General features: G+C 43.1%; 1 protein-coding gene across 1 annotated transcript in view; it reads right to left on the reverse strand.

Moving 5' to 3' along the window:
* The window catches only part of LAMA1 (laminin subunit alpha 1), an 85,398-nt gene extending 73,247 nt beyond the window's left edge, over window positions 1–12,151 (reverse strand). Inside the window, exon 1 of the mRNA XM_081873784.1 lies at window positions 11,961–12,151. Coding sequence (XP_081729910.1) covers window positions 11,961–12,045 — 85 coding nt within the window. The 5' untranslated portion in view covers window positions 12,046–12,151. The remainder of the gene's footprint in view (window positions 1–11,960) is intronic.
* Between the last annotated feature and the right edge of the window lie 393 nt (window positions 12,152–12,544).

The raw sequence follows: 12,544 nt of genomic DNA on the forward strand, positions 1-12,544 counted from the left end.
TTGATTTTCAGACAATGTAGATACCTGCTTAGAACAGTTTCTCTGTCACAGCTTACAACCTAAAGTAAAGGAGACAGATGGGCAGTTTGCCAAAAAACAGCAAACTTGCTAGACCATAAAATTAGTTATTGCTTTTTCAACAATACCCTTTTCCCACATGCTCCAAGAGTCTACCCTTTTTTTTTTTTTTTTTTTTTTTTTTTTTTTTTTTTTTGGTTATCTTTAGTGGCTCCTGTCTTTTCTTAAATCACTTTTAGCACAGACAATATTTTCCCACATAGAAATATTTCCATAGAGTTGCCTACTTGCTTTTGAATCAGTGACACTTATTTCGTCATTAAAACTGAATGTTGAAAATTATGAGACCCGGAGCAGAATATTTGGTAGTAGAACAAGAGCCGCAGCTTGGCGATCTTGTATCCCTGGCAGAACCATTCAGATTGCACCCCCTAGACAAGGGCAAATTAGCTATGGGCATATTTTAGCTGATTTTGCACACACACCCTTCGCCCCATCCTCGCCACCCCCTAGCTACAGCCATGAGTAGAACTACAACAAAGATCTTCCTTGAGACTTTGCCCCACCCTACATGACTATGGTGATGTTTGAAAACCAAGCATTCAATGGATGGGGCTATATGCCTTGTTTTGGGATGGCTGAATCAGTCAATGGAATGTGCACCCAGATTTCCTGCAGGGGGAAAAACCAGCCTGTTACAGTTCTTTCTTTCTTTCTTTCTGACAACATCCTTCTTTCTTCCATATATCTGATGGGAACGTCAATATCTGTTGGTTTCTATCTGGAAGGGAGCAACTATTGTCCAAATCTCTCAGTCACCAATGTGTGAGTCCAGCCCATTTTCCTTTTCCTCTCTTTGGTCAAAGTGTTTAGCATGAAATACTTATCTGGCATGCAGTGGGGAAATCCTTGGCTTGTCCAAATGTATACAGTCAAACTCTAGATTCCAAATTAATAAGGTTTATTAAGATCAGGAATAAGGATGAGGGACAGAGAAAGTAGGTATCATAAAGAGAAAAGTAACTGTTTACTCTCGACTCAGAGGAAATAACAAAAGATGAGTTGCAGCCTGTCATACCTCATGATTTTGCATGAACAGATTTGTCACAACCCAGTACAGTGACCTGGAGAACTTTTAACACATGCATTATCCACCTCACCAGCATTCCCACAGGAGAAGCCAATGTGTGTACAAACTCCTTTTCATTCAAGGATCCAACATGGTTTCATGATTGCTTTTACTATTCTGTTGTAAATCCTCCTTGAAGCTCATTTTTGACTGAATGGTAAGGTATACAGTAGTTATAAAATCTCCTGCTACTGAAATTAACATGGACTTCCACATGTCTACAAAATCCATGGGCATACTGAAGCATACACAAACCTCTGGTGAGTAGCATTTAGTAAAATAACTGAACACCTATAATTTTCATTAAAATTAATAAAATAATTTCCCAAAGATGACACCTCAACATTCACTTTTTAATAACATTATTATGCACTATAGTTATCAGCCAGCATCCTTAACTACTGTCTCACTAGAGCCTCATAACAATTACAAGAATTGTATCCAAAGCTTCCTGTCCCACAGCATCTGAATTACATTTTAAAATGCTGACTCAGAAAAAGGTGATTTCTAGCTGGTTCTTGTTCTTTTGTAACTGCAGTCCTATGATATCTTTCTCATCTAATCAACTGGGCTTCAGGGTAGTTTGTAGTCTGACATACCAAGTTTTTGTCATGCTTGCTCCTGTGAGGGCAGATCCCTTCCCTATTATCTGCACTGTGGGTTCTTCCATCTGCCACCTCACATCTTGAAATGTCTTGCTGTACATCAAGTAAGCTGTTGATACGTTTTCCTTTAGTTTTCCCTGCTTATTTTGGGTTATCTGAGATTAGTTCTTGAATTACAACACTGCTGGTTTGACTACAGCATTAGTTACTACTCAGTGATACTCACTGGTGGAGGAACGGGAGTGCGAAGAGAGCGGACCACCCCCAGAGCCATGGCTCCATCTCTCCAATCCTTCCTGGCCCATAATTAGGATTTCTCTGCCTGGTTGTAATTCTATTCACACTTTCCTAGGTTCCATTGAACTAAATGGGATTTACTTCCAAGTATACATATTTAAGATTGCACAGTTAATTCAGAATATTCACACATTAAAAACTGAACAATTATTCATTCTTAATGTTTTAAAAGGAGTTCAGCAGAAGTCAGTAACACCAGTAACGTAATTCCATTTAAGTAAAAATGATGACTGAAGCTCTGAATGGTGAAGTGCGTGTTTATAGAAGTCCCACATAAAATGTGGCTGATTATGGATATAATTTATGTGAAGTGGTTCGAATCCTTAGTGTGCTATAAAGTGCTCTGTTTTATTGGATTAAACTGCTACGGTACAGTTTTTACATGTGGTTCCAATAAAATGTGATGAATCCTCCTTCTCAACATGATACTAAGAAATAACAGTGGAATTCTCAGCATGATAAGAAATAAATAGATACAGTATGAATAACAGATGATTTTGGATATATTAGGATCAAAGAGAGGCAACGAAATTAATCTTGCTCCGTGTGCAACATGGACATAGAGGAGGCACCATCCAATTTGCAAAGCATTATGCAATCCTTTTGGTCAACATTCTGAAACAGCTAATTCCCAAGAGGAAGCAATAAAACAATCTGCCGCTGCTCAAGCATTTCTGAGTTTAAGGTGATATCACTAAAGCTCCCAGTCTAGACCCTTTCAAGTTACTGGCCACAGAAACCCCACAGAGAACTTTCCTGTCAGTTTAGCAATCACCACAGACTGCGGACCATAAAGTAAAGAAAACCCCCAGCATATGTATGGAGATAAAGCAGTGATGAACACAGCCTTATCTCCCAAGATAAATCTCGTGAAATATTTCAGAGTTTATGGGGGGGGGGAGATACAGTGCTGAGGCGGGGAAAGGGTCATTATTTCAAAAGGTGTTTTCTCAATCAAACCTGTTTTTGAAACTTACAAAACAGTAAGTGACCATGGGTTGTATCCAACTCCTCTGGACCTTGTTTTTTAAAGAATAAGGAACCTAGATGGAAAGGATGAAAAAACTGAAGGCTCTTAATTATTCTTTGATATACAAAGTGAAGATTCTCAATGTCAATACAATGGTATCATTTTGGCTATAAGGTAACTCATAGTGGAAGAGTTCTCACAATCTGATTTCCACATTTCCAAAAATAAAGTGAGTACTTCTGTATATCAAAGGATGATGAAGTGATCTCATATTGTAGCACTTTTTCTAGTTTATATACTACACTTCTTTGTTCTCTCTGGAAGATATCAGCATGGAGTGCATCAAGGACAACAGCTATGGAGCCCTTCTTTAAAACAAAAGCAACGGTGTTGAGGCTTTTTCTTCTTTTTTAGGATAAGCCCCCCCCCCCATTTAAAACCTGTAAATGGAAACCTAGTAACTAATATCCTGGTGGACATGGAGAAATGTACATTATTTGTTGATGGCAAGGAGATTTTACGTTAATCTTTAGCCTGCTTAGGGCAGCATTCACACTATTTTTCTGTATCACACATACCTTTGCACTGTACAAGCAAAGCAAATACCTATTTTGCTTTACCTTAGGCTGAAAATAACTCTGGTTCACTTTCCAAGCCATGTTGGGTTCTAGCCCCATGTTGGGCCAAAGATTCCTGCATTGCAGGGGGGTTGACTAGATGACCCTTGTGGTCCCTTCCATCTCTGTAATTCTATGATGACACCATGGTAAACAGTAGTAGAAAGCTAGAAGAGGATCCTGAACTAGCTTACAGAATTAAGACAAGTGGTCCACACCAGGCTCAAGTCAAGCAACATTTAACATCGTATCAAGGAGCCAACAGAAACAAACAAAAAGTTTGTTTCACATAAACAAAGCAAGTTTGCACTCTTACATGTCTCTCAGTGGCTCACAGACAAAAATATGGCTAACGTAGCCCAATAGCTTGTCATATCATGTCCAAAGGCTGTGAGATTATAACTAGTTTAACTACCAAAAATATCAAAGACACCAGTAGGATTTGGAACACATTGTTATGCACGTGGCAAGGGGGTCACACTGTTTAAATGTAAAACTCCAACTCAAATGTCTATGAAAGGCACTGAACAGCCCAGATGGTGTCCATAAATTAAATTTTATGCCTTTCTCTTTTTTGTTTAGGAAGATCTGCAGTTTTTCCAACCATGCCGTAAGTTGCATAGCAATTGGTTGAGCCATTAAAGTTACGGTATTTCACCTTCAACCTTTTTTTCCTACATTACTCCTAGCAAGTGTTTTAACAACCACATTTCCTCTTGCCACCCCACCCCCCTTCTATTCCATATGTATACCCATGATACCTCTTGGTTCAGTATTAATTTATAATGAAATATGTTCCTTCCAGTTCTATCCCTTTGTTCTGAGATCCCTTTTTCTCTTATCCATACAGGTTACTTGTGTGAAAATATATATGCTTAAAATGTATATGTGAGAATATTTAAGTTTACCTTGGGCCATGTAATAGACCTGCAAACTAATAATACCAGTTCTTAGAAATTGCTTTTCTAAACTGCACAGTGTGCTTGACATACATCAATGCAGTAAGACTGATAATCACCTTTCAGCAAGGTTACTGAAAAGGTTAGGGAAAGTGCTATAAATACCCAGGGTCAGTTTAAGGTATGATGGGAAACCATGGTTTCCTTATTCATACACCATCTGGAAAAAGCTTCAGGCTTTTCTGTATTTCCCCTCCTTTCTCCTCCACATTCACACACAAGTGGAGACTGAAGATTTTAGCTTAACTCGTGGCTACTCTGATCAGTTTAAGCCAGCTATCTTCAACCTTTTCATATGCAGGACCCACTATTAACCACACTGTGCATTATGGGACCCATTTCTTAATATTTTACTATATATTTGCATAGTGGTAGTGCTTTTGTTGCAATCTGGATCAGGCCACAATCCACTAATGGGTCCTGCAGTAGTGGACTTTGGTATTTAAAATTTCAACAGCGCCTTGCGCAAGGCCAAAAATTGGATCCCTCCCTCGCCTCTCACCTTCCGTTCTGCTCAGTTCACTAGATCATAGTTATGTTGCCCTGCGATGCCCCCAGGCTCAGTGCCCTGTGTGGCAGAACCGGTCATGCTGCCCTAAACCCGCCTCTGTATCCTGATCTGACAAGCCACCTCCGGGTCCTTATTTCCGACAAGCAAGGTTCAAACCACGGTTTACACAGCTGGTTTGTTCCCTAAGGAAAGCAGAAGTGCACAAGCCCAGGGCTCACCAAGGCTCACACATGTAGTAGGAAACCATAGCTTCTCATTATAAGCAAACTGCAGGACTCTCTGCAAGCACTGGCGATAAGCTGATTCTTGGTGCTTAAAAAAGTCCTTCAATCAGCAATGCAGAGGGGGAAATGCTCAATTTATAGGAACATTTCCCCCTCTGCATAGCTGATTGGTGCCTTCTTAAAGCACCAAGAAGGGGCTTCAAAGGGCCTCCTTGAAATCACCAATCAGTATACAGTGGTGCCTCGCAAGACGAAATTAATCCGTTCCGCGAGTCTCTTCGTCTTGCGGTTTTTTCGTCTTGCGAAGCACGGCTATTAGCGGCTTAGCGGCTTAGCAGCTATTAGCGGCTATTAACGGCTTAGCGGCTTTAAGAAAAAGGAAAGAAACTCGCAAGACGTTTCGTCTTGCGAAACAAGCCCATAGGGAAATTCGTCTTGCGAAGCACCTCAAAAAACAGAAAACTCTTTCGTCTAGCGAGTTTTTCGTCTTGCAAGGCATTCGTCTTGCGGGGCACCACTGTATCTGCAGTCACAGCAGCCTCCTTTGAACTTTGACAGGTTTCAATTATCTGGTGTCATTATGACATCAGGTGATTGATATGTGTATGTGGCCCTACCCACCTGTCAAAGTTGACCAGTGGGGGATCTAGCATTCTGCCTCTGCATTAATACCCAAGTCAGTCCTAAGTATTTTTATTAATCTGATTTACACCCAAGTCTATTCCATGTTTTTAGAGCAACTCCCAGCAGTTTTTCTTAATGATAATAGCTATTGTGAGGCAGGGAGCCAATAATTTAATGAACTCAAGATGTTTAGGGGGTAAAATAAGAGTAAAATAAAAACATTATTAGTCTAGTAGCCATTATATGTTGAAATCAAATGCTCCCAAATAACCATTTTTTAAGCATGTACCCATAATATGGAACCATGGTGAGGTCTAAGAGGATTTGACACAGCCACCTTTCTGAAGCTAAACAGGGTTTGAGTCTGGCCGGTACCTAGAGGAGAAGCTGCCTGGGAACCCTATGCTCCCACCTCTATTTCCATGATGGACAAAAGGACACTGGCAGAGGAAGGGAGTGTGGTGGGGGCAGCCCGCCCCAGGTGTTATCCCTGAGGGTGGTTGACATCGCCGTGCCACCCCACTGGGATGCTGGCTGCAGGCGGCCAGCCCCACTCCCACGGGGCTCCATCTCTGCAAAAGGATACAAATTCCCTAAATAATGAATGGTGTGTGGTTATATCCCTATATTACAGATGGGGGTCAAAGATTTTGGATTTTGGTTCACGGTTGAGCTAAGATTTCTTATAAATACCCCTCAGGTTACATGTTAAAACATTAAGATTACACCCGTACCCATAGCAAAAGGAGATTTCTGTGTCAAAGGCCTGGGCAGATACGCAACCCAGTACTGCAGCAAACACAATGACCGCAGACAGTCAAAACTGTTCTGCTATATTGCAAACATTTTTGAGCACATTAAAAACATACTTGCTGGCTAGAATCAAAGGAAACTATGCTTCAGAATATGGTCATCATAGCTAATGTTGTGGAGTTACTGCATAATCAGCGTTTTTAGCAAGGCAATGGCATTCTTACATCTTAAAGCTCCTTTGTTTGCTGTCAGGAAATATGCACCCACATAATGAAAAGCAGGAAATGCTGAAGAGACTATTTCACCCAACATTATTTTCAATGGTAATCAAGCACATATATTTTGGCTGTCACCAGCAACAGGTTTCATTAGGTAATGGAAATGACTTGAGTAGCTGTCTTAGTAATGCAAGAAACTAGGTTTTGTTAATTTTATGTTATTTTGAGTTTCAGCTGTGTTTATCTTCAGCAAAAGCAATGTAGGCATTTGAATTTTCCCCACATTCTTGGGATTGCTTCTGGATTAGCATCTTCAGATAAAAAAAGGAATGCTGCATTCTGTAAACCAGTTGCAATGATTTGATAGCCACAAAACTCCAGTAATGGGCAGACATGCTTATCTGTTATCTGAATGAATGAAAAGTGTGGTCTTCTGCCCAAATCATAAAAAACGGGGAAGGTTTTTTCCCCCCCAGAAGAAAACTGAGAAGTTGCAGTGTGTATTTAAAGGGAATAATCAAGACTCTTGATTATAACAACAGAGGCTCTGGTGTGGACTCAAAAACTCTCTCATGTGCACACATGATTCATATATATATTCCCTTTAATTTCAGTGGAGGTGCAACTCTGCATACACATTACTTGTACATGCAGTATAGGTGAAGCGATTAGGAAAATGCTATGTGTATACTTCAGTGCACATATGTGGTCCAAGATAAGGTTGAATACGCATATTATCTGGGGAAAGAGGTAACATGCTTTTACCTTGATACTCAGGACCTGAGTCTATCTTTGCCCAACTCCATTATAATGTCCCCAGAGAGACAATATATAATTGTGACACTCAGCAATTAAGACCATTCATGCAAAAAGGTTGTGCTTTCTGCCTAACCTTGAATAGGGATGTCACCCAATATTGTCAGTTTCAGAAGAATCTATGAGAAAATATTTTGTGCTGGTTATGAAATGCTTTATAAACTACTGCCTTCCTATTCACCTATCTGATGCCAGTTCAGGAGTGGCACAGGAAAAATGAAAATAAAGACTGGCACTTTATACAGTCACTTTATACAACTCATCACAAGGATACCGAGCTTTCATTGGGCACTACAGAAAGGAGGATGAAGAACAGTCTTCTCTCTTGGCTCAAAGTCTCATATAAGATTTAAAGATGATTACAGAGGCACCAGATATCAGGCTGTAAGAGCTTAAAATTCTTCTTGCTTGTTTACAGGTCCATAAAGTCTTTGCTTTCTAGTTTGTTTAGCAGGGTCAGTAAGTTGTCTGTTTCCTCATGTCTTGCCTCATTAAGAAGATAGCCCAGAGATGCAAATCCCAGATGACACAAACCACGTGATGTATCATACCTTCTTTGTAGGATATTGCTTAACTCATTTCCTGTACAGCACAAAAACCCATCACTGTTTTAATGTTATCAACAGAAGTCAAATAAAGATTTCAGCAGATTCTTATGTGCCAAATGCTATTTTATCTGGGTCAAATTTATCTCAGATTAGAATTTTGACCAAGAAATGTTCACTTATTACTATTAATGATTACAATTTTCAGTTCCCACATGCGGTCATCTCTAAAAACAAACACAGCAAATAAGTACCCAGAATGCCAATGGGCCTAACAGCTAGAAAGTTTCCAGAATTGTCATGTTCAAATATGTCTAACAACTTGTTGGATTTATTATGCCTATACACTTTTAAACCCACCCTTAATGTAATTTGAAGAAACAACCAGTGCTTCTTTCTTTCACTACACATTCAACACTATTTTTCATGTGATGTAACACCTACACTACACAAAACTTGTGATTCTCCAGATGTTGTTCAACTCCATCTGCCATCAGCCCCAGTCAACATGTTCAATGGGCAGACATGGGAGTTGCAGTCCCGCAAGTTCCCCATCTCTGCAATAGAGAAACAACTGCATTTCCACTTTCACACATGGTGCCATTTCTGGTTTGATACAAATACAGCAGTACCTTGGGTTAAGAACTTAATTTGTTCTGGAGGTCCGTTCTTAACCTGAAACTCTTCTTAACCTGAGGTACTACTTTGGCTAATGGGGCCTCCTGCTGCACCGCGCTGCCGCCACCCGATTTCTGTTCTCATCCTAAAGCAAAGTTCTTAACCTGAGGTACTATTTCTGGGTTAGCGGAGTGTAACCTGAAGCGCCTGTAACCAGAGGTACCACTGTATATCAACCATGCCTTTAAAGTGGGGATGCTCCCATACTCACTATTAACAGCTTAATGCACATAGCCAAGGTGTATGTGACTAGCAAAGAATTACAAAATAATGCGGGATCCATTTAGGCAAATAAAGCCCCCCAAGATTCCACTGGTGCACAAAACATGTGCGTTTTACCAAAACACATACACACACTACTCCTTATGCACTAGTCCAGAGCACCCAGCTGCTTAACAATGCTTGCGATGGTGATTTTAACACTGCCTTGACCATGTGCTACATATTCGTCTTCATCTGTCCTTTCTGCTGTGCCTTATTCTTTATTTCATCACACTTGCAGCTCTACCAGACTAATTGAACTGAGGCCCCAGGGCAATTCTTTTGAATGGGCTAATCTGTCATTGGTAAAATTGAGAGGAACTGGCTCATAGGTAACTTCAGCTGGCCCTCTTGCATCTTTTAACAACTCACACAAATGATTTATCCATATGAGCAGAGAAACTATGGAAGAGGGAACTGGAATATTGCTGGAGTAGAATTCTGAAAATGTATGTTTCCATTCATGGAAGCTGATCCTTAGTTCTCAATGAGGTTACTAGTCCAGCATTAGCTCACACATTGGAACACATGCCTCATGCAGAGCTAATGTATGTGCCAGCCCCAATGCTTTAGAGAAGACATAGCACTAGGGTCTTAATAATGTGTGTCAATAAATTAATTAAGGCTACATTCTTATACCAATTTACCTCACAGGGATTAAGTTTTAACGAGGCATATATAGGATTGTGCTGTCAGTTAAAGTATTCATGCAATAACTAGCAAAGCAATTATGACATCAGTATGACCCAATGTGACCTTTCCCTATATTATGAGTAGCCAACGTGGTTGCCTTAATGCGGACTACAACTCCCTTTGTGCCTGGTGATTGGTCCTGCTGACTGAGACTGCTGGGAGTTGGAGTCCAACAGCATCTGGATGGTGACACATTGGCTAACCCTGCATGACTAGTAGTGTGCCAATGGATGAAAGAGCACATTTTGCCACCGTCATGATGGGAGACATAGATAAAGCAACATATGCTTCCAGCCTGGCTACAGATTGCCTCTTATCCCTTCCTAACTTTGGTGTAGAAATTCTGCCAGAAATTTAACTCAGTATGCATGAATGCAATCTCTGCAACTTACAATCTGCTGAGAATTACTTCTTTCATATGTGATACACACTGCAAAAATGTCGTGTTTCTTTCTTTTTTTTAAGGGTTTCCAGCCATCATAGACACAGAATGTACATATTAATGAATTTTCCCAAGCTCTGTTTCTCTCACCCTCCAGCCCCAATAATAAGGCATGCCATCATCATCTACTCTGAATGGCTGACTACACACTTGCTTCAGCGCCACACAAAAGCAGTTTGATGAAATGTGTCCTTTCCCTGGGACCCCATCGTTCACGTGCATCGTTAGTCTGGGATGCAGTAGCCCTTTTGCAGCCTGTGGGTGAGTGCCAGATCCTATCTATCTACTTCTCAAAGTGGCTGGAAGCAAAAATCCAGAAACAAGGCATTTGGGGGCAGGGAAAAGCCCAGCATCCTCCAGGAGATACAATGGCAAGTGAACCCCCCTCCTAGCAGTCCTGAATGCCTGACTCTGTCCATCCAGAAAGAAAAGAACAGTTTGAGGAGGGAGGGGTAAGTCTGTCAAGTTTGGCTGCTTGTCCTTGTTAGCAGACAATGAGGGAGCATTTGTGAAAAGCATCCCCCCCCCCCCCGAAATAATCACATGTTGATCTGGAAGCAGGCCAACAGCATCAAACAGTATTTAAAAACTTTTTTAAAAAAATGCCAAGAAAGTTTTTCATACAAACCGTAACAAAGAAAATCTCTTGAGTTCCACCCATATGTGTAGGGGGAATCCCAAACCAGTTGATTTCCCCCTCACTTCAAAGCCTTCTCCCTACCCCTAAAAAAGTTTCATCTGCCACAAAGCAAATCGGCGGCCCCTTCATCCTCAACAGCTAAGGCGAGCATTGGAATCCACTACACCGCCAGCAGAGGAGATGAAAGAAAAGGCAGGGGAGGAAAAGAGAAGAGGGGAAGAAGGGGGGATGCAAATTGCAAACAGAAAGTCCTGGAAGAAGAAGAGAGAGGAGGCGAGGAAAGCCAAACGGGGAGCCATTGGGAAAGGCCAGGGGAAGAAAGATCCCTGCCACGGCTGGGGCAGAGGACTTTGACCCACACCAACACACATCTACAAAAAGTGCAAAAGAAACCAGAGACGCGCCCAGCCAAGTCTCCCATAGTGGCACCATCTGCTTTCTTCAAGCGAGACAAGAAGCTACATTCTAAACACGTGGTAGCCAGACAATAATGGCTCTTCTTTATGTTTAATCTGGTGGCATCGCCAGGGGTTTCTCTCCCTAACGAGAGAAAACCCAATCCAGCCTTCACGTGCATTTTTGCCCCTACAAGAACCACGTCCCTCGGGCAGCGCTCCTGGGCAGCCACCCGAAACAGGCTGGTCGCACCTTGCCCGGCTCGCCTTTGCAAACCACCCAGAGGACGTCGAAGTGAGTGGCCGGGGATTGGGGGGGGGGGAGTGGCGAGGAATGCCTGAAGGCGTCGCATCCTCCAAGTGGGAAACCCCAGCGAGGCGGCGGGGCAGGAAAGCCGGAGTCCGTTTTTGCACGTGTTGCAACGGCACCCTTCGCACGTGCTCGGCCGGCCACCCCCACCCCACCCCACCCCACCCGGCACTGCCATTCTGAGGCGCCGCGCTAAACCTTCCGCGGGGGGGGGGGCGGGAGTCCCTCAAGTCCCGACCGGCGCGGCTTCCTCACCTCGGAGCTGGCCGTCGGCCACGGCGAAGAGCAGCGAAGCCAGGAGCGCCAGTTGCCAGGAGGAGCAGCAGCAGCAGCAGCCCATCTTCGTCCCCCGGGGATTGCTCGCCGGCGGCGGCAGCAGCTCCACAGGTGGAAGCGCGGGAAGCCTCAGCCTGAGAGGAAAGTTTCCCCGGAGCCTTTTTGTTGCTGCTGCTTCGCCCAGCGCGCCAATCCCCCCCCCCCCGCCCCGTTCCTCCTTCTCCCCTCCCTCAGCCCACCCCTTTATTGCCGCCCGCCTCTGCCGCCCCCTGCGGCAAGTGAGCCTTCCGTCCCTCGAAAGCGGAGAGAGGGTAGGGCAGATACCATTCCCCAAAGGGCGGGGTTCTCCCAGAGGGCTCGGGGCTGGCTCCTCCTCTGGGAACCCGCGAGTCAACAAAGCTGCCCTCCAAAGGCTCCAGCCCAAGATTCCCAGGGCGGTGGTTGGACTACCCGAGCCCCTTCCCAGCCACAGCGTCGTCCCTTCCCTCTCTCCCTCTCTCCCCCCCCCCTCGTGGTTCGTTCCAGCAGTAGCTGGGGTAGGCGCAGGGGAGACACATTCTTGA

Source organism: Podarcis erhardii, assembly GCF_964252035.2.
Source record: "Podarcis erhardii genome assembly, chromosome: 8".
Taxonomy (NCBI): Eukaryota; Metazoa; Chordata; class Lepidosauria; order Squamata; family Lacertidae; genus Podarcis; species Podarcis erhardii.